The sequence below is a fragment of the Schistocerca serialis genome, chromosome 5 (genome assembly GCF_023864345.2).
Source record: "Schistocerca serialis cubense isolate TAMUIC-IGC-003099 chromosome 5, iqSchSeri2.2, whole genome shotgun sequence".
Classification (NCBI taxonomy): domain Eukaryota; kingdom Metazoa; phylum Arthropoda; class Insecta; order Orthoptera; family Acrididae; genus Schistocerca; species Schistocerca serialis.
This window is the reverse complement of record NC_064642.1, coordinates 508976537-508998877: the sequence shown is the minus strand read 5'-3', so window position 1 is coordinate 508998877 and position 22341 is coordinate 508976537. Positions and strand designations below refer to the sequence as shown.

Here is a 22341-nt window from a genome sequence, read left to right as displayed (position 1 = left end):
AGTACATCCAAAATCACTACTCAGACTGAATCTGCTCTGAATTTAGAAGAGCACATGACCCCACTCCTTGTTGGTCCAGTTCTACATCTACATTTATACTCCGCAAGCCACCCAAAGGTGTGTGACGGAGGGCATTTTACGTGCCACTGTCATTACCTCCCTTTCCTGTTCCAGTCGCGTATGGTTCGCAGGAAGAACAACTGTCTGAAAGCCTCCGTGCGCGCTCTAATCTCTCTAATTTTACATTCGTGATCTCCTCGGGAGGTATAAGTAGGGGGAAGCAATATATTCAATACCTCATCCAGAAACGCACCCTCTCGAAACCTGGCGAGCAATCTACACTGCGATGCACAGCGCCTCTCTTGCAGAGTCTGCCACTTGAGTTTATTAAACATCTCCATAACGCTATCACGGTTACCAAATAACCCTGTGACGAAACGCGCCGCTCTTCTTTGGATCTTCTCTATCTCCTCCGTCAAACCGATCTGGTATAGATCCCACACTGATGAGCAATACTCAAGTATAGGTCAAACGAGAGTTTTGTAAGCCACCTCCTTTGTTGATGGACTACATTTTCTAAGCACTCTCCCAATGAATCTCAACCTGGTACCCGCCTTACCAACAATTAATTTTATATGATCATTCCACTTCAAATCATTCCGCACGCATACTCCCAGATATTTTACAGAAGTAACTGCTACCAGTGTTTGTTCCGCTATCATATAATCATACAATAAAGGATCCTTTTTTCTATGTATTCGCAATACATTACATTTGTCTATGTTAAGGGACAGTTGCCACTCCCTGCACCAAGTGCCTATCCGCTGCAGATCTTCCTGCATTTCGCTACAATTTTCTAATGCTGCAACTACTCTGTATACTACAGCATCATCCGCGAAAAGCCGCATGGAACTTCCGACACTATCTACTAGGTCATTTGTATATATTGTGAAAAGCAATGGTCCCATAACACTCCCCTGTGGCACGCCAAAGGTTACTTTAACGTCTGTAGACATCTCTCCATTGATAACAACATGCTGTGTTCTGCTTGCTAAAAACTCTTCAATCCAGCCACACAGCTGGTCTGATATTCCGTAGGCTCTTACTTTGTTTATCAGGCGACAGTGCGGAACTGTATCGAACGCCTTCCGGAAGTCAAGAAAAATAGCATCTACCTGGGAGCCTGTATCTAATATTTTCTGGGTCTCATGAACAAATAAAGCGAGTTGGGTCTCACACGATCGCTGTTTCTGGAATCCATGTTGATTCCTACATAGTAGATTCTGGGTTTCCAAAAACGACATGATACTCGAGCAAAAAACATGTTCTAAAATTCTACAACAGATCGACATCAGAGATATAGGTCTATAGTTTTGCGCAACTGCTCGACGACCCTTCTTGAAGACTGGGACTACTTGTGCTCTTTTCCAATCATTTGGAACCCTCCGTTCCTCTAGAGACTTGCGGTACACGGCTGTTAGAAGGGGGGCAAGTTCTTTCGCGTACTCTGTGTAGAATCGAATTGGTATCCCGTCAGGTCCAGTAGACTTTCCTCTATTGAGTGATTCCAGTTGCTTTTCTATTCCTTGGACACTTATTTTGATGTCAGCCATTTTTTTGTTTGTGCGAGGATTTAGAGTAGGAATTGCAGTGCGGTCTTCCTCTGTGAAACAGCTTTGGAAAAAGGTGTTTAGTATTTCAGTTTTAAGCGTGTCATCATCTGTTTCAATGCCATCATCATCCCGTAGTGTCTGGATATGCTGTTTCGAGCCACTTACTGATTTAACGTAAGACCAGAACTTCCTAGGATTTTCTGTCAAGTCGGTACATAGAATTTTACTTTCGAATTCACCGAACGCTTCACGCATAGCCCTCCTTATGCTAACTTTGACATCGTTTAGCTTCTGTTTGTCTGAGAGGTTTTGGCTGCGTTTAAACTTGCAGTGAAGCTCTCTTTGCTTTTGCAGTAGTTTCCTAACTTTGTTGTTGTACCACGGTCGGTTTTTCCCATCCCTCACAGTTTTACTCGGCACGTACCTGTCTAAAACGCATTTTACGATTGCCTTGAACTTTTTCCATAAACACTCAACATTGTCAGTGTCGGAACAGAAATTTTCGTTTTGATCTGTTAGGTAGTCTGAAATCTGCCTTCTATTACTCTTGCTAAACAGATAAACCTTCCTCCCTTTTTTTATATTCCTGTTAACTTCCATATTCAGGGATGCTGCAACGGCCTTATGATCACTGATTCCCTGTTCTGCACTTAAAGAGTCGAAAAGTTCGGGTCTGTTTGTTATCAGTAGGTCCAAGATGTTATCTCCACGAGTCGGTTCTCTGTTTAATTGCTCGAGGTAATTTTCGGATAGTGCACTCAGTATAATGTCACTCGATGCTCTGTCCCTACCACCCGTCCTAAACATCTGAGTGTCCCAGTCTATATCTGGTAAATTGAAATCTCCACCTAAGACTATAACATGCTGAGAAAATTTATGTGACATGTACTCCAAATTTTCTCTCAGTTGTTCTGCCACTAATGCTGCTGAGTCGGGAGGTCGGTAAAAGGAGCCAACTATTAACCTAGCTCGGTTGTTGAGTGTAACCTCCACCCATAATAATTCACAGGAACTATCCACTTCTACTTCACTACAGGATAAACTACTACTAACAGCGACGAACACTCCACCACCGGTTGCATGCAATCTATCCTTTCTTAACACCGTCTCTACCTTTGTAAAAGTTTCGGCAGAATTTATCTCTGGCTTAAGCCAGCTTTCTGTACCTATAACGATTCCAGCTTCGGTGCTTTCTATCAGCGCTTGAAGTTCTGGTACTTTACCAACGCAGCTTCGACAGTTGACAATTACAATTCCGATTGCTGCTTGGTCCCTGCATGTCCTGACTTTGCCCCGCACCCGTTGAGGCTGTTGCCCTTTCTGTACTTGCCCAAGGCCATCTAACCTTAAAAACCGCCCAGCCCACGCCACACAACCCCTGCTACCCGTGTAGCCGCTTGTTGCGTGTAGTGGACTCCTGACCTATCCAGCGGAACCCGAAACCCCACCACCCTATGGCGCAAGTCGAGGAATCTGCAGCCCACACGGTCGCAGAACCTTCTCAGCCTCTGATTCAGACCCTCCACTCGGCTCTGTACCAAAGGTCCGCAGTCAGTCCTGTCGACGATGCTGCAGATGGTGAGCTCTGCTTTCATCCCACTAGCGAGACTGGCAGTCTTCACCAAATCAGATAGCCGCCGGAAGCCAGAGAGGATTTCCTCCGATCCATAGCGACACACATCATTGGTGCCGACATGAGCAACCACCTGCAGATGGGTGCACCCTGTACCCTTCATTGCATCCGGAAGGACCCTTTCCACATCTGGAATGACTCCCCCCGGTATGCACACGGAGTGCACATTGGTTTTCTTCCCCTCTCTTGCTGCCATTTCCCTAAGGGGCCCCATTACGCGCCTGACATTGGAGCTCCCAACTACCAGTAAGCCCACCCTCTGCGACCGCCCGGATCTTGCAGACTGAGGGGCAACCTCTGGAACAGGACAAGCAGCCATGTCAGGCCGAAGATCAGTATCAGCCTGAGACAGAGCCTGAAACCGGTTCGTCAGACAAACTGGAGAGGCCTTCCGTTCAGCCCTCCGGAATGTCTTTCGCCCCCTGCCACACCTTGAGACGACCTCCCACTCTACCACAGGTGAGGGATCAGACTCAATGCGGGCAGTATCCCGGGCAACCACAGTCGTAGTCCGATCGGGGGATGCGTGGGACAAGCTGGCCATCCCCGACAAACCCCCATCCGGACCCCCACATTGATGCCCATTGGCAACAGCCTCAAGCTGTGTGACCGAAGCCAACACTGCCTGAAGCTGGGAGCGAAGGGATGCAAACTCAGCCTGCATCCGAACACAGCAGTTGCAGTCCCTATCCATGCTAAAAACTGTTTTGCAAAGAACATCTGAACTAATCTACAGAGAGCGCAAACAAATCGACAAAATTTAAACGGTTATTAAAATACAAGATTGCCTAGTAAATGCAGTAATGCTGCTACTTGCGCACTGCTGACACTGCTCGGCGGCGGAAGGAGACTACGCGAATTTACACTATTCAGGTACTAAAACGCGATGCTACAACTCTCAAATACTATAATACGCCCGAAATTTACGAATTAAACAATGCAAGTACCAAAAACACGCAAAGAAATTAAGAATTAAACTATGTAACAAATGAGTGAGCTAGGAGTATACGACTTGCTGCTGCAGCTGCTTATCCAACGGCGGCAGGGAGCACACTGACTGTGACCAACCGACACTGGCTGTTCAAAACAAAAACAGAAGACAAACGACTACGTGAATTTACACTATTCAGGTACTAAAACGTGATGCTACAACTATCAAATACTATAATACGCCCGAAATTTATGAATTAAACAATGCAAGTACCAAAAACACGCAAAGAAATTAAGAATTAAACTATGTAACAAATGAGTGAGCTAGGAGTATACGACTTGCTGCTGCAGCTGCTTATCCAACGGCGGCAGGGAGCACACTAACTGTGACCAACCGACACTGGCCGTTCAAAACAAAAACAGGAGACAAATGACTACGCGAATTTACACTATTCAGGTACTAAAACGCGATGCTACAACTTTCAAATACTATAATACGCCAGAAATTTATGAATTAAACAATGCAAGTACCAAAAACACGCAAAGAAATTAAGAATTAAACTATGTAACAAATGAGTGAGCTAATAGTATATGACTTGCTGCTGCAGCTGCTTATCCAACGGCGGCAGGGAGCACACTGACTGTGACCAACCGACACTGGCCGTTCAAAACAAAAACAGAAGACAAACGACTACGCGAATTTACACTATTCAGGTACTAAAACGCGATGCTACAACTCTCAAATACTATAATACGCTCGAAATTTATGAATTAAACAATGCAAGTACCAAAAACACGTAAAGAAATTAAGAATTAAACTACGTAACAAATGAGTGAGCTAGGAGTATACGATTTGCTGCTGCAGCTGCTTATCCAACGGCGGCAGGGAACACACTCTGCAGCTCTGAATTTAGAAGAGCACATGACCCCACTCCTTGTTGGTCCAGTTCCTATGCTCACAGAACCATCACAAATAGTGTTACCAATGTGTGAGTGTCAATGGAATACTACAACATACACCCCCATGTAGATGTCATACCACTGTTGAATCAGGGATTGTGTGCCTTGCAGTCCTGTTAAATGTGATTGCAATTGCACCAGGAGTATGACTTGGGTCCCTTGTTGCCTGCTGCATAATGTAGTGCTCATCTGCAGCTGTAGTTGACTGTGGTTGACCACCTCCATTCCTTTTGACAGCAGTACGTTTGGTTTACAATGCTCCCCATCAATATGGAACTGTGCTGTGCGCAATACCAAACTCATGGGCTGTACTTGGCACACTTTGTCATCTTTCAGTTTCCCTATAATTCTTCCCTATGTGAAATCACCCAAATATTGCCTCAGGGGCATGATGTAATAAAGAACAACACCACAGTGCACTGTAACCACTAGCTGACCAACACATAATGTCTTTTCCTGTCATTCCTTCAGCTGCCTTATGTTGTGAGACTAGCCCCATTTTTTGCTAGATTCATGCTGACCTCACGATATGTGATGTCCAGCTTTCTGTGCATAACTGGAAGACCTATGGCAAATGCTCCCACACTTCCAATCATTTCCACCAGGTAGTTAATATATTACATGTCTATTTTGTTTTTGCAGAGTAGTGTATGCACATGTAAGTGATAAGCATATCATATTTCATTTGAACACATACCCGCCAGGGTAGCCGAGAGCACTAACGTGCTGCTCCTGGACTCGAGTAGGTGCGCTGGCCCCAGATTGAATCCACCTGGCAGATTAATGATGAAGGGCTGGTGTGCCAGCCGGCCTGGCTGTGGTGTTTAGGCGGTTTTCCACATCCTCCTCGGTAAATACTGGGTTGGTCCCCACATTTTGTCTCAGTTACATGACTTGCAGCTTATACTAGATGCAGACAGCAGGGGTACACTAATTCATTCAGGGGGGAGGGGGGAGGGAAGGGGGGGGGGGAGGGGGGAGGTTGGCGGTTGGCAACAGGAAGGGCGTCCATCTACCCCTTAAAAACTTAACAATCCACATCCGATTAACCATGGCTGACCCTGCGTAGCTGCGAGACAAGGCTCAGAAAGAGATAGAGATTTCATTTGAACAGACCAGAAGTTAACTGATTTTATTTATTAATCCTCTAATATATATCTGCAACAAATGTTCTTTAGTGTCTGTCATATCTTACCATCTTTCAGGCACAAAGTTTTCAGTTCTATGTACTTCTGACAATACTCATAACATGAAATCATCCAGCTTCCCATGTTTTAATTGTGACCTTAATTTTATATCTGATTGTATCTGTATGGAATTCAATAGAACTGCTGTTAGTGCACGCCTCATTTTTCAACTGTCATTGTTCAAATCAAAACTATCACAGAATCATCATGGTGCCTTATTGTAAGATTCTATACCTTGGAGATTATTTAATTTGCAACTTTAATGGTATCTTAAAAGTCTCTCTATGACCATACTTTGAGGTAAACGTTAGTTCATCTGTGACAGTTCTTCATTCACTGTAGGGGATGATTAAATTAATGTGCCTGCACTGTTGTTTCGGAAGACACTAGATGACATTTGTGAAATTGTAACTGCATTTCTTGAAAAAAAAAAAAAATGGATGAGGTAAAGGGACATAAAGAGTTTATTATAGATGTTTTCAATGTTGTTCATCTATTAGTGATACAAGATTCAATCATAATGTTTCAGATATAACTTTAGAAAATACATGTAACTCATTTTAAATAGAACAGTTACAATATGTTAATGAAATTCATGCTGTAAAGTATTTATTAGGATAAAATTTACCTTAATAATTCAATTGGAGGCTGGGCACCATAGGTGTCCAGCTTTGGCATGTTGACATCATCCACAAAGAAAACAAGTTTTTTGCCAAGTGGAGGGCCCAGCACAGTTTTTTTTCTTCGCTCCAACTTAGCTTCAAATATTTCTTGTGTGCGGCCACTGCTTGTCTGGGCAGAAAAATTCAGTGCCACAGTAATATGATCTCCTTGTGCTAACAATTTGTTCAGAACCTCTTTAGCAATGACAGATTTCCCAACACCTTTCAACAAATAAGTGGGTGTAAATACAAAAAAAAAATTGGAAATTCAATTACTATAATTAATGTAACTCAGACAACAACTGAATAGTCGTTAACCAACTTTCAGTAAATAGTCTGACCAGTATAACCACAAACTCATATCTTCCTTTTCAAGTGAAACAATTGTGGCTTGAGTTTCTAGAAGTTGACATTATTAGGACAAAAAGAACATAACACTTTACTTAAGTGGGTATTCATATGGATAATAAGCTATAAATAACGCAATAATTTGCAGAGTTGCACAGAAAAATTATGTAAACTTGCACTAAATTTTTAAGCAATCGTATTACACTAGCATAAATAGATAAAATAATAATTTAGCTCGACATACTGTATTTATTGAACCTGCACAAGAAATATTAAAATGAAATAAATAAAATACTTCTTCTCCATAAACTGCTTTTTTCAAGCATAGTAGGGCTTTCTCAGTTGGAAATTTGTTGTAAAAATGAACGTAGACCAGGGTTTGTTCCATTGACAAAGGGTTCATGAGATCTGGCACACCAGCTTGGTTTGGACAAAGACAGGGAAGGAAATAAGCTCTGTTATTTTCAAAAGAACCAAACCAGAATTCACCCCATTATGGGATAATGTACAAGAATATCAATAACGCTGTCTCATGGGAAGTATGCACGGTCTGAAGTATTCTGTGTGCCCATCCGTCACCCATTAATATTCACATCATATTAATCAAAACTTTGATGAACAGGTAATGAGCACACACAATTTATAGAGACGAATGTGTCTGTTCAGTAAAAGACTCTGGCAATTAGAAGCATGGGTATTCTCTCTCTGGTCATTTATGAATTGCCACTTGCCATAGAAGAGAATGTGGTTCACCGTGATAGCTCTGTCTATGTATTTGTGTAGGTTCTTTAAATGGCCTACACATATAAATAAATATTCATGCCATCCCTGTGTGGCAAAGCTATCGTAGGGAGGAACGATTATATATATACTGAGAGAAAATTGGGAAAAAAAAAAAAAAAAAAAAAAACTATCAATTATTTTATATAGCACTTTTTTTTCTTCACCGATCTCGTTGTCTGCTTATCCTTCGAGGTGGCACAATAAAGAAGTATGTAATTGTGCTTTCCCAGTAGGGGGTTAATTTAAAGTTATAATATGCAGAAGTCACAAGTTCTTGTTCTTGTACTTAGTTATCCTATTCTCCACTTCCCAATGCAGTGAGGACTTGCGTTTATAGATGTATGTTTTTTTTTTTTTTTAGATGAACTCAACATGAAAAGAGAATAGTCATCACAGCCACACTGGCATTGTTGTGCATCATTGGGGAGACAAGGTAAATACCAAGCTGCACACCAAAACTATAAGGAATTATCAATGTATTAATGTTGCAGAACTTCCAAAACATTTCTTAACACACACATGTCCATACCTGTATGTGCTTCTAGGCATATAATTTCTAATGTAGCTACATGATAATTACTTCACCTCTCAATAATTCACACTCTCTCTCTCCCCAACCATTATATCTGGTGACCTATACAAGGGCAGCTTTTAATAATTTAAAATAATTATATAATTTAGTACATTTTCCATTAAATTAATTGTTGTGTTTCTCTGGTTCATGAATGGGATTACTATGCTTTCATAATACAGATGGAAATTACATAATGTGCAAAAGAGTAAATATAATCAATTGGAGAATTAATGCTGGAAGGCGTGAAAAAGCCGACAAAAAGGTAGGAAAATTCATGATACATTGAGTGCATGACTGTATTTAGTAGTATCTCTACCAATAGTGATCATAGTACCTTCCCTAACCCACTTCCCAAACTGCAGAATTCTCACAAAATACGAAGACACTTGGAAAGAAAATTAATTTTAGGGAGAGAAACTGTCTGTATACAACTGAGTTTTACTGGCAATGTATTTTGAAACATGTTAGTGAGGACCAACTGAATAGGTTTCATAGTGGTATCATCACTATTGCAAACAGAATATTTCATTTTCAAAAGAATTCAATTATTTTGTCATTTTTTTTAAAATTATCAAAAAATGAGTATGCACAATTGGCACATTGTTGCCAGTCCATTGTCAGATAGCCACAAGATGTTGCTGACATAGATATGTCAACAAATGAAATTGAAACTGAAAATTTCGGTCACAGTGATGACGACCAATTAATTTTTCAATTAATATGGACACAGATGTAAGTAACATTATTACTCAAATTGATACAATGATGACAGTAAATTAGACAGGGTCATAATTTTCTCCAGGGAATATTTTTTTCCCCTTGGGAAATGTAACACACACAGCATGTATATATGAAATTATTCTTTACCTGCCAGAAAACTTAATGATGTTTCAAAATAACAGACAGATACACAAAAGAAATTATTTGAACAGAAGAATGAAACTCTTGATGCTTTCAAATCCAGCATAACACCACAGCTGAATGACTTGGCAAAGGATTTGCAGCTGATATTTGAAATGAATTATTGGATAAACTTGTTAAGTATGTGGAAAGACCTAAAAACATAATTGCTCACTGATTTATCACAAGATATAAATAATTTAAGCCAAAAAGTGTCATCAGCAGGTGAGACACAAGAAAAGTTTGTGGAAAAGGTGAAGGAGGTATCTGAGACCCAGACAAAAATGCAACAGGAGAAGCCACAGTTGTGCCAGAATATAAATACACTTGTAGGTACCACTGATGGGCTGCAAACTGAGTATAAAGGTCTACCTGGACAGGTGCAAGACCTGTCGCTGCATCTAGGTAGCATAAGTTGAAATACTCAGTTCATGAGAAATGAGCAAGAAAGGACTGATAAAAACATTAAGGAAATAAAGGACAAAGTCAATGCTGGTGTGCTAGACCAAGGTAGCATCCTGGCACAGAAGATAGACCAGGAACACAAATGTTATGTAGATGTGATCAAGGAATGGATGAAGGTACAAAACACAGAACTCAGAGCTGAAATGGATCAACGGTTCAAAGCAGTGGAGGAAAAATCATGGACTAACATCATTAGTACCATTGAAAAGGAAAGGGAACATTCAGCACCAAGCTATCAGGTGTCAACAGACAGGATATATAATCTGAACATCTATTTGCACTTGAATCCTAACCTGTCAGGTGAAATAGTTTGCAACTATATCATGTAGCAGGCACTGCCAACTTCTGTCCCTGTCATGCAGAGGTATTTGGGATATGATCTGATATATTGAAACAATGCCACATCAGCAGCAGACAGAGCTGTGCACCTTTCTACATTGCTCGTGAATGAAAGCTTATTATGACATGAGAAGTTTCTGACATTTTTTTGCCACAGTCATGTTCATAAGAGGCATCTAGAACATTTTCCCACACAAGATACGCTTTGTGGTAGGTTACACACAGGGTGAAAGGCTAATAGTAAACCGCCTGATCGGCATGGACACCTTCAGGAAGAACCAAGCTCAAATTGACATTGGTAAGGGGAAGGAACCAGGTTTTAAATTGTAAGACATTTCCAGGGGCAGATGTGGACTCTGACCACAATCTATTGGTTACGACCTGTAGATTAAAACTGAAGAAACTGCAAAAAGGTGGGGATTTAAGGAGATGGGACCTGGATAAACTGAAAGAACCAGAGGTTGTACAGAGTTTCAGGGAGAGCATTAGGGAACAATTGACAGGAATGGGGGAAAGAAATACAGTAGAAGAAGAATGGGTAGCTTTGAGGGATGAAGTAGTGAAGGCAGCAGAGGATCAAGTAGGTAAAAAGACGAGGGCTAGTAGAAATCCTTGGGTAACAGAAGCAATATTGAATTTAATTGATGAAAGGAGAAAATATAAAAATGCAGTAAATGAAGCAGGCAAAAAAGAATACAAACGACTCAAAAATGAGATCGACAGGAAGTGCAAAATGGCTAAGCAGGGATGGCTAGAGGACAAATGTAAGGATGTAGAGGCTTATCTCACTAGGGGTAAGATAGATACTGCCTACAGGAAAATTAAAGAGACCTTTGGAGATAAGAGAACGACTTGTATGAACATCAAGAGCTCAGATGGAAACCCAGTTCTAAGCAAAGAAGGGAAAGCAGAAAGGTGGAAGGAGTATATAGAGGGTCTATACAAGGGCGATGCACTTGAGGACAATATTATGGAAATGGAAGAGGATGTAGATGAAGATGAAATGGGAGATACGATACTGCGTGAAGAGTTTGATAGAGCACTGAAAGACCTGAGTCGAAATAAGGCCCCCGGAGTAGACAACATTCCATTGGAACTACTGACGGCCTTGGGAGAGCCAGTCCTGACAAAACTCTACCATCTGGTGAGCAAAACGTATGAAACAGGCGAAATACCCTCAGACTTCAAGAAGAATTTAATAATTCCAATCCCAAAGAAAGCAGGTGTTGACAGATGTGAAAATTACCGAACAATCAGCTTAATAAGCCACAGCTGCAAAATACTAACACGAATTCTTTACAGACGAATGGAAAAACTAGTAGAAGCCGACCTCGGGGAAGATCAGTTTGGATTCCGTAGAAATACTGGAACACGTGAGGCAATACTGACCTTACGACTTATCTTAGAAGAAAGATTAAGGAAAGGCAAACCTACGTTTCTAGCATTTGTAGACTTAGAGAAAGCTTTTGACAATGTTGACTGGAATACTCTCTTTCAAATTCTAAAGGTGGCAGGTGTAAAATACAGGGAGCGCAAGGCTATATACAATTTGTACAGAAACCAGATGGCAGTTATAAGAGTTGAGGGACATGAAAGGGAAGCAGTGGTTGGGAAGGGAGTAAGACAGGGTTGTAACCTCTCCCCGATGTTATTCAATCTGTATATTGAGCAAGCAGTAAAGGAAACAAAAGAAAAATTTGGAGTAGGTATTAAAATCCATGGAGAAGAAATAAAAACCTTGAGGTTCGCCGATGACATTGTAATTCTGTCAGAGAGAGCAAAGGACTTGGAAGAGCAGTTGAACGGAATGGATGGTGTCTTGAAGGGAGGATATAAGATGAACATCAACAAAAGCAAAACAAGGATAATGGAATGTAGTCGAATTAAGTCGGGTGATGCTGAGGGAATTAGATTAGGAAATGAGACACTTAAAGTAGTAACGGAGTTTTGCTATTTGGGGAGCAAAATAACTGATGATGGTCGAAGTAGAAAGGATATAAAATGTAGACTGGCAATGGCAAGAAAAGCGTTTCTGAAGAAGAGAAATTTGTTAACATCGAGTATAGATTTAAGTGTCAGGAAGTCATTTCTGAAAGTATTTGTATGGAGTGTAGCCATGTATGGAAGTGAAACATGGATGGTAAATAATTTGGACAAGAAGAGAATAGAAGCTTTTGAAATGTGGTGCTACAGAAGAATGTTGAAGATTAGATGGGTAGATCACATAACTAATGAGGAAGTATTGAATAGGATTGGGGAGAAGAGAAGTTTGTGGCACAACTTGACCAGAAGAAGGGATCGGTTGGTAGGACATGTTCTGAGGCATCAAGGGATCACCAATTTAGTATTGGAGGGCAGTGTGGAGGGTAAAAATCATAGGGGGAGACCAAGAGATGAATATACTAAGCAGATTCAGAAGGATGTAGGTTGCAGTAGGTACTGGGAGATGAAGAAGCTTGCACAGGATAGAGTAGCATGGAGAGCTGCATCAAACCAGTCTCAGGACTGAAGACCACAACAACAACAACAAGGGGAAGTGTCACTTTGTTGTGAACAACAAACAATATTCAGCAAATCCAGTCAAGTCAAACACCAGAGAAACAAACCAAAACATACTACTGATTTTGAATTCAGTTCTTCTATCCTGCTGTCATATTTGTAAATATACAAGGAACTGCAGGAGCTTTTAATATGTTATGCTCATACTTTTGAATGATGCCCTGGCATAATCAGAAGATACAAATACAAAATACAGGTACCCACACAAAACCTTCTGCTTTTTGTCTTATTACATTCTATGAGCCAAGAAGGAGGCTGCCAGGAAAGAGATCAATAGCATCTTAAATTTGGAAATAATACAACCATCCTTATCTCCATACTGTAGACCCATTTTGGCCATTAGTAAATCAGATGGTAGTGTCCACCTCATGCTCAATGCACGAGACATAAATAAGATTACTGTGCCTTGCAGAACATGACCTGAGAATCTGGAAGAACAACCTCTAACATTACATAATGTTAATAACCTCACCATAATAGCTCTCTAAGCCTCATACTGGCAAATTGGACTACATAAAGATAGCCTTAAGAATACTGCCTTTGTACGTGATGGCAGAATCTATTATGAGTTCTGTGTTTTTTCTTTTGGTGTAAATGTCAGTGCAGGTGTGTTTATTTCTGCTTTGGACTGGGTCTTAGGATGTGAATTGTTAAGTAGGGTCACTGCATATGTTGATGATTTATTGACTGCTACCTCCACATGGTCAGAACACTTAAGGCTCTTCGCTCAAGTCATGTACAGGTTTGCAGAACATGGAGTCAGCCAACTTAATGATGTCACATTTTGGTAATGAAAGGACTAAATTATTTGGACTCATAATATCACCTCAAAGCATATTTCCAGTCCTTAAGAAGCTCAATGCTAGCAGAAACTGCCCTTTACCTCAAAATAAGAAACAGTTGAAGGGATAGTGTAAAATCCCCACGGAAAATTACCCTCTACCACGCAATAATTAATAATGGTCAACCAAATCATCCACATGTATTTACGTTTGAAAAGTATCTGATCAGATTTTCTAGTAATATATGCGCCGACAGTTCGTCGATGCCAAGGTATTTTTCTAGTACGTTTATTCTTTGGGACAACAGAGGTACAGAAATGTATGCTCCATGGTTATTATAGAGAGAGAGAGGAACAGCTTCGGAAGTATCGGTTGGAAGATTGTCGGATTGCTAAAGGAGATTTATTTACTCTTCTTCGCGCTAAAGCGAGCTAGGAAAGTTTGTGCCACTAGCGTGATAGATAAAGAGAAAGAAAAACCTGTAAAAGAAAATTACATGAGACTTGGAACCAACAGAAAACGGAACATGTACGGAAATGGATTCAATATACAATTTGCCTCAGAAATAAGGTTTGTGACCATTTTTTTTTTTAGAGTGAATGACGAATGAGTTCTCTGTCTGAACCATTGATGATTGTCTGGGCCCTGTAATTAATTGGGAAGTTTCAGCTGTGACGAAGAGAGCCTGCAATCTCTGAGTTTTTTTGAAATCGTCCAAAAAGGCTTCGTCCACATCTGAAATTTTAGATCTGTCGTAAACTGAACGAATTGTTCAAACGATCGATCTTCCCAACTGAATGCAGCGCTTAATAATAATAACAAATGTAAAGATCTTTTCTAGCAAGCCAGCCACTGAATATTAAGACGAAGGGCTCCACCAGAGATTCTACTAGGCTGATTTCACGTAAATAATATATTTAAACTGTACACAGATAAAGGACAGAGAGAGAGAGAGAGAGAGAGAGAGAGAGAGAGAGAGAGAGAGAGTGAGAAAATCCTCCATTAGCATAATTGTTTCTCTGTCTTTTCACGGATCAGCCTAACTAGAAAACACGAAGCCCTGACTTTATTGTACCGATTTATGTGTGAGAGGGAAAGAGCGATAAAGGCGACAGATACACTTCTGTACAGACAAAACATTACACCAAGTTAGCGGCAAGCTGCATTCACATAGACTTTCATCATTTACAAAAGCAGAGTAGAATTCATTATAATGGCCAATCCGTGACAGGACACGTTTTTGGACGTTGTTAAAATAATTTTGTTCTCTGTTTCATGTGAACTACGACGAGACCACTTAACTTGGAAAAAAGAAGAAATACTCGCAGGCAAATTAAGTGGATCTACAAATAAAAGCAGCACGCTGGGCGCAGAAAAAAGGCCAGATCTATAATTTTTTATTAAAGCTTGCTAGTATTGAGGAAGTAGACGTAGATTTGAACATTTACTAATTGTGTTCATGCCAGACGTAGTTTGATTGATCTGCCCTAGTTGCATTTACCTGTATAAGTACTATAAGAAAGTAGCCACAGAAGTATTCTTGTGTGAAGGGAGATATATACATATTGACTGTAGAACATTTATATGGTTTTAACTAGGGCAATGTTTAAGATGAGTCAAGCAGAGCAGAGCAACACGCAACAGCCTTCAGCTGTGAGCACGGATAATAGTGATGTAGTAAGAAGTGTTGTAGAACCGATCGCTACAGATAGTGCAATAGAACACCCGGTAGACACGGCTGGAGATGTAACAGCAAGTATGCAACATGGATTAGATCCATTAGTAATTATCATGAGACAGATGCAGATGATAACCGAGAGCATGAATAATATGAAAACCGACATTAATGCGAAGTTAGCCTCAGTTACCGAGGGGCAAAATGATTTGAATGCGAACTTAGCCTCAGTTACTGAGGGGCAGGAAAATCTGAAAGCTGAGATTAAGCAGCAGTTACATGACAGTTTTTCCGAATTAGAGCAGCAGATAGAGGCGAAGACAAAAGAACTTCAAGATCAGGCCGAAGAGACGGAACGAAAATTAACTGCACAAATAGAATTGGTTAAAGCTCAATGTGAGGAATCTACTCAACGCGTACGTGTAGAAATGAAGGAGTATGTGGCTATTAAGATAGATACCGTACGGGAACAGGTGGAAATGGTTCCGCAATTAGTACAAAAGCAAGATGCCATGTCATGTGCAATTGCACAACTTCCTGAATTGGCACGTACGCGGACGAACCTAAAGGAAAGTGTTGAACATCTGACCAAACGTCAGGACGTTATAGACCACCAAATTAATGTATTAACGGGTAAATTATCCGAAATCACATTAGAAAACAAAAGGCTAATGTGTGGAAACGTTGAGCAAAATGTTAAAGCAGCATTCCAGAGTCTATGCGGCAAACAGGAAGAGAATTTGTTTGCGAAAGGACTTGAGGAAGTGCGACAGCAGTTAGGTGCTGATTTCGAGCATTGGAAACAAACGATAGAAGAGTCGATACGCGTTTCACAACAAGGCTCAGAACAAATGAATACCGGCCAGCAGCAGAAGTTGGCAGCGTCTGTAGAGCCAGTTACTGTACATTCGCACACGATACCGACTTGTGTGAGTAACTCGAATATTAAATTGCCACGAGCTAGTTGTTCGCGTGAAGTTTTATCTGATGGAGATTACGAAAGCCTTTGCCATGCTGAAGAAAAAATGATAAAGCATTGGCAATTCCAGATTTTTAACACTGACAAAAGGGGGGTCCATCCGATTGTTTTTATCAGAAGTTTTAGAGTAGTGCTACCCAGAAATTGGTCAGAGTGGCAGAAAATCAGTATCGTGACTGGGTATATACAAGGTTCGGGGGCGATCTGGGCCTCGGACATGACTTCTGTTTGCTCGACATATGACAATTTTGAGAAAGCGTTTTTAGCAAAATTCTGGTCAGAAGGGGTACAGGAACGCCTAAGGCAGGAGGTGCTCTACCCAGAGCCTTTCTCTTTTTCAAAAGGAAGCCTTAGGAAGTATTTTGAAATATATATAAACAAAACTAGATATTGGGACAGACCTATGCCTTTGCCATACATAATAAACATACTTAAGGCAAGATTACCAACTAACATCCGGAATCAATTAATTTACGGGAACGATAAAGACTTGGAGTCGTTCCTCACGACGTTAGATCATATAGACATTATAGAAGAGAGCAACCAGAAAGCCCGTAACAACAGATTCCAATATAGGGAGATAGAACCTCCGCCAAATGGTAGGCAAGGGAACGCACAGAGATCGATAAATAGTGGAGAAACCCCTCAAAATCTCAATAATAAAACCAGCAATAGTCTTGCGAGGGGCTATCCAAGGAACAACAGGAATGGGAAACGATACAATCCCGTATGGGGGAACGAAAGGAATTTCAGACTGCAAGCCTGGAACAATAACAGTAATAGAAAGTGGAATCAACCGGGGGGAATAGATTCAAATAACCAACATCAGTGGGGACGGACATCTACGAATCAACCGGTAATTACTGAAGTGACGGACGATGTCAACCACCAGGCGAATCAAAATCCAACAAACTTGTAAGGACCCACTCGTGCCCCGGAGGAGCGGTCAACAATTGGTTGAGGGGCAACAGGATATGTGTACCCATGCTAACGTATAATGATGGACGATTACTGGCAGATGAATTGACCGAGGACTTAGAACTCCAAGATGAGGATAAGGAACAGGTGGCAGTAGCCGAAGTGCAAGTCATTTTGGAGACTGTACCTATAGTGGCGGTTTTGGACACAGCTGCAACCACGAATGTTATTTCGGAGGCTCTATTCAACAAGATCAGAAATATAAGACGAGTACCAATTTTTCCAGTTCAAAATTGCAGAATAATAGGCGCCGTTGGGGCTAGATCGGCTAATGTAAAAGTGCAGTCACTACTTAGTGTAGAAGTCGGAAATGTAGCAATATTAAGCACATTCCTTGTTGTAAAAAATTTGGTGGTAGACTGCATTATAGGAGTCAACCGCCTACGTCAATACGGATGCAGAATACATTTTAAAACAGGAAAAATTTGGTTAAATGTAAATAAACAAGAAATTGAGTTGGACTTGTTGAAAAAGAAAAGCCTTACCAGAAAATATAATAGTGGGATCAGTGTGCAAGTAATCAGGACTGCACAAAATTCTAAACAGCACGTAAATAATGAGTTCCAAGTCAAAGGAGACTTCGGTCAATTAGTGTATGAGAAGTTAAATGAATCCGACTGCATTATTGAAGAGCAGAAGAAGCAGCTCAAAGAATTATTATTAGTGTATGAAAACGTGTTTGACGAAAGGCCAGGAGTTATTAAGGGATACATATGCCATCTCTACGTTAAGCCACACGAAACGTATTGTAGAACTTTCTATCCTGTTCCCTGGAGGTTAAAGGCTCAAGTTCAAAAAGAAATAGATCGCATGTTGAAATGGGGTTTGATCGAACCCTCTACAAGCCCATACTGCTCCCCATTGTTGGTCGTGCCAAAAGCAAAATGAACGCTCGTAAAAAACATAACAATAAACTGTGTGTGTAGTGATAGAAACCTTTAAATTGAAATAGTTAATCAGTGACATAGAGTATAGAAATAGTGACTAACTATTATTATCGAGTGTTGTAAAGAAGATAGTGGAGATAGGCTTCACCTGTGGTTTGGGTGAACACAGAACTTTAGCATTGGTAATGTCATCAAGAATGATTAAGGATCTAACTGACCTTCAAGAAGAATGAAATGTTTCCCGCAAATGACGCGGAATAATCAAAAGAGGTTCCGAGTGAATATTCATATATAATCTCATGTGAACGCTTACATGTGTAAACGTGTGAAGGGATGTGTTGTGGTAGTGAATCGTGAGTGACGGTTAACGCCGCAAAGATAATTTCCCACGCAAAACAGTTGACGCGAGAATTAAAATCGATATAGACGATACAGATATGCTTTGTAAGAGACTCGCACCAAACGCGAGGATAAACTGATTCATGTTGAACTCTAAAAGGAATAGGTGTTATAATTAGAAGTTAAGAGTTTTTAATTTATTAATGAATGATTAAAGAAAGTAATATTCATAGATTCAATAGTAATTTAATGGTTCGTGTTCATTTGGGAATTTTGTGTGAAAAATCCATTTCCATATATGAGCATGGATGAACACCATATGAATCAGAGAGTAATTGAAAGAAGCGAATCCGCATTCCTCAATGCTAATAACTTTTACATTTCAGCAATCAAGTGAAGAAATATATGTATTTAGAATAAAAAGTTTTGAGTATAGCTAAATTATATGACTTATCAAGGAAATATGGATGATGTCTTGGTATAAAATGAACTACACTTTCCATTATTCGATGATTTGAATTCAAAATCTATAGTAAGTTACATGAATCCTTTAAATTACGAAGAACAAATCAGTGATAGAAAATGTGTTAGAACTTTTGGACTTATAAGCACAAGTGGGGAGGCAAAGTCAAAAGGAGTATTCAAAAGGGAGTAAATCGGATGATGCTTTTGGCAACATCATTAGTTAATGGTTGAATTCCTTGAAGTACATCGTAACAAAAAGGATCCATGAAGCCATAAGGATTTTGCTTTCAAAAAGGAGAATCTTGGACGGTGCAACCTAATCAGTTCTCTTACAGGAAGAGTTTTCCTTTTGGTCATTGCTAATTCTTTTGGAATGAATGTTGCATGTGAATTCGAGTATCCCTGTTCCTTCTACTCTTCCCATTGTGGGCCGCGTAGAAGATCAACTACAGAGGGGGCCGCGTAGAAGACCGACTACAAATGTGGACGTCGGGGACATGCAAGACCCGGGGGAGTTTAGCACCGCAAGATATTGTACCAGGAGCAAGATTGTAAAACGAGAATTCACGTTATTTATTGTAAAACGTTTTTTTTGCTAGAGGCACAAACCACTCTTCTCCAAATCGTGATACAAATTGATCCCTGTCTTTCCTTTAGAGATCTATTTCAAAATTATATTTTTTTTTCTTCTATAGGCTTTCCTATCTTCTATGTACCGTAGGCTGGGGGTCTAGGCTTAAGAGGTTTTCCAAGGTTTCCCTGCTTAAGAAAGTTCCCGAATGGGTGGACCCTGACATCAGTTCATGAAAGATCATCTTCCTTGGTTGTGCACAGCAAATATAACACCTAGATGCACGTAAAAGCAATACAGCCGCGGTACCGGTCTCTTCATTTCTTCTGTCTTCAACATTTCTTTTCTTCGTCTGTCTCAAATATAATATTCTTTTTCAGTCGGAGGACTGACAATCATCACTTCCGGGTTATCCACGCTAATAGATAGCTTGCGAAGTGTGTTCGGTGAATCAAAATTGAGCTCACAAAGTTCGCCCGCTGCGAGGGGCATTGTAATCTCCCCACGGAAAATTACCCTCTACCACGCAATAATTAATAATGGTTAACCAAATCATCCACATGTATTTACGTTTGAAAAGTATCTGATCAGATTTTCTAGTAATATATGCGCCAACAGTTCGTCGACGCCAAGGTATTTTTCTAGTACATTTATTCTTTGGAACAACAGAGGTACGGAAATGTATGCTCCATGGTTATTATAGAGAGAGAGAGGAACAGCTTCGGAAGTATCGGTTGGAAAATTGTCGGATTGCTAAAGGAGATTTATTTACTCTTCTTCACGCTAAAGCGAGCTAGGAAAGTTTGTGCCACTAGCGTGATAGATAAAGAGAAAGAAAAACCTGTAAAAGAAAATTACATGAGACTTGGAACCAACAGAAAACGGAACATGTACGGAAATGGATTCAATATACAATTTTCCTCAGAAATAAGGTTTGTGACCATTTTTTTTTAGAGTGAATGACGAATGAGTTCTCTGTCTGAACCATTGATGATTGTCTGGGCCCTGTAATTAATTGGGAAGTTTCAGCTGTGACGAAGAGAGCCTGCAATCTCTGAGTTTTTTTGAAATCGTCCAAAAAGGCTTCGTCCACATCTGAAATTTTAGATCTGTCGTAAACTGAACGAATTGTTCAAACGATCGATTTTCCCAACTGAATGCAGCGCTTAATAATAATAACAAATGTAAAGATCTTTTCTAGCAAGCCAGCCGCTGAATATTAAGACGAAGGGCTCCACCAGAGATTCTACTAGGCTGATTTCACATAAATAATATATTTAAACTGTACACAGATAAAGGACAGAGAGAGAGAGAGAGAGAGAGAGAGAGAGAGAGAGAGAGAGAGAGAGAGAGAGTGAGAAAATCCTCCATTAGCATAATTGTTTCTCTGTCTTTTCACGGATCAGCCTAACTAGAAAACACGAAGCCCTGACTTTATTGTACCGATTTATGTGTGAGAGGGAAAGAGCGATAAAGGCGACAGATACACTTCTGTACAGACAAAACATTACACCAAGTTAGCGGCAAGCTGCATTCACATAGACTTTCATCATTTACAAAAGCAGAGTAGAATTCATTATAATAGCTTGGATTAGTATCTTTCTTCAGAAAATTTATAGCACAGCAGCTTTTCAATAGTGATGCTCTATTGCATTTTCTACAGAATAACCACCCCTGGTTATGTACCAAGTAATGCAAAACTGATTTTGACAACATTAAAGGACAACAAGTACTCCTTAGGACCCATCCAAATTCAAGAAAGTATGGCAAGTTGAATCACAAGTGGTCACTGCTGTACACAGGGCCATTTGTTATACCAAAAATTCCTCACACAGGAGCCTATAAGTTAGCATACTTAAACAGTGGTGAGGATACAGGGCTCTACCCACACAAAGATTTACATGAATTTATGCACTAAACTAAGTGTACATGGGAGATGACATACTGTCAACGTTGTTTTACACTTGTTCATTGGCACAGTTCTTGCTGATACATACTCATGCACAACGGAATAGATAAGAATGATAGCATGTAGCAAAAGGAATTATAAGTCACTGAGACTGAAGTACACTGTTTACAGTTGATGATGGCGCTTGTACAAGACAATACTGTACTGTGAGAATGTACCAGTAGATTGTAAACAGTGGATTAACATGAGTAGAGAGTCATGAAATGATGTACTCAATAGTTCATGATGAACAAAGGATTGCAGTGGTAGAACAAAAATGAATGCTTCTCCTGCCCTTAACATCTCCTTTAGATGAGTAGATACAACCTAATGAACTTGTCAGAGGCATAGATAAGTGAAGTTATTTAGGCTTCTTGCAATTTCAAGTTATGAAGCTCTCCTTCCTCCACATCTGTAACAATGTCCACCCCAGGTAGCTGAGTGGTCAGCGTGACAGCTGGGTCGGAGATTTTCTCCGCTCTGAGACTGGGTGTTGTATTGCCCTAATCATCATCATTTCATCCCCACTGACGTGCAAGTCGCTTCAGTGTTGCCAAATCAAAAGACTTGCACCCGGTGAATGGTCTTCTTGACAGGAGGCCCTAGTCACATGAAATTTATTTTATTTTATTTGTAATAATGGATACTTGAGTCAGGTGTAGTGTACGAACACAAAATTGACGCATATCATGTGATGTTGCATAGAAGTATTTTGTCAATACTGGAAAATGAGACTGAAAAAAATGACAACCTGTCTAATGTTC

The 22341-nt window shown here is 40.2% G+C and overlaps 1 protein-coding gene across 1 annotated transcript in view; it reads right to left on the bottom strand.

The window, feature by feature from the left end:
- Nucleotides 1–22341, bottom strand: part of LOC126482033 (dynein axonemal heavy chain 6-like) — a 1073010-nt gene that overhangs the window by 587894 nt on the left and 462775 nt on the right. The window contains exon 93 of the mRNA XM_050106005.1: nt 6952–7207. Within this exon, the coding sequence (XP_049961962.1) occupies nt 6952–7207 (256 nt within the window). The remainder of the gene's footprint in view (nt 1–6951; nt 7208–22341) is intronic.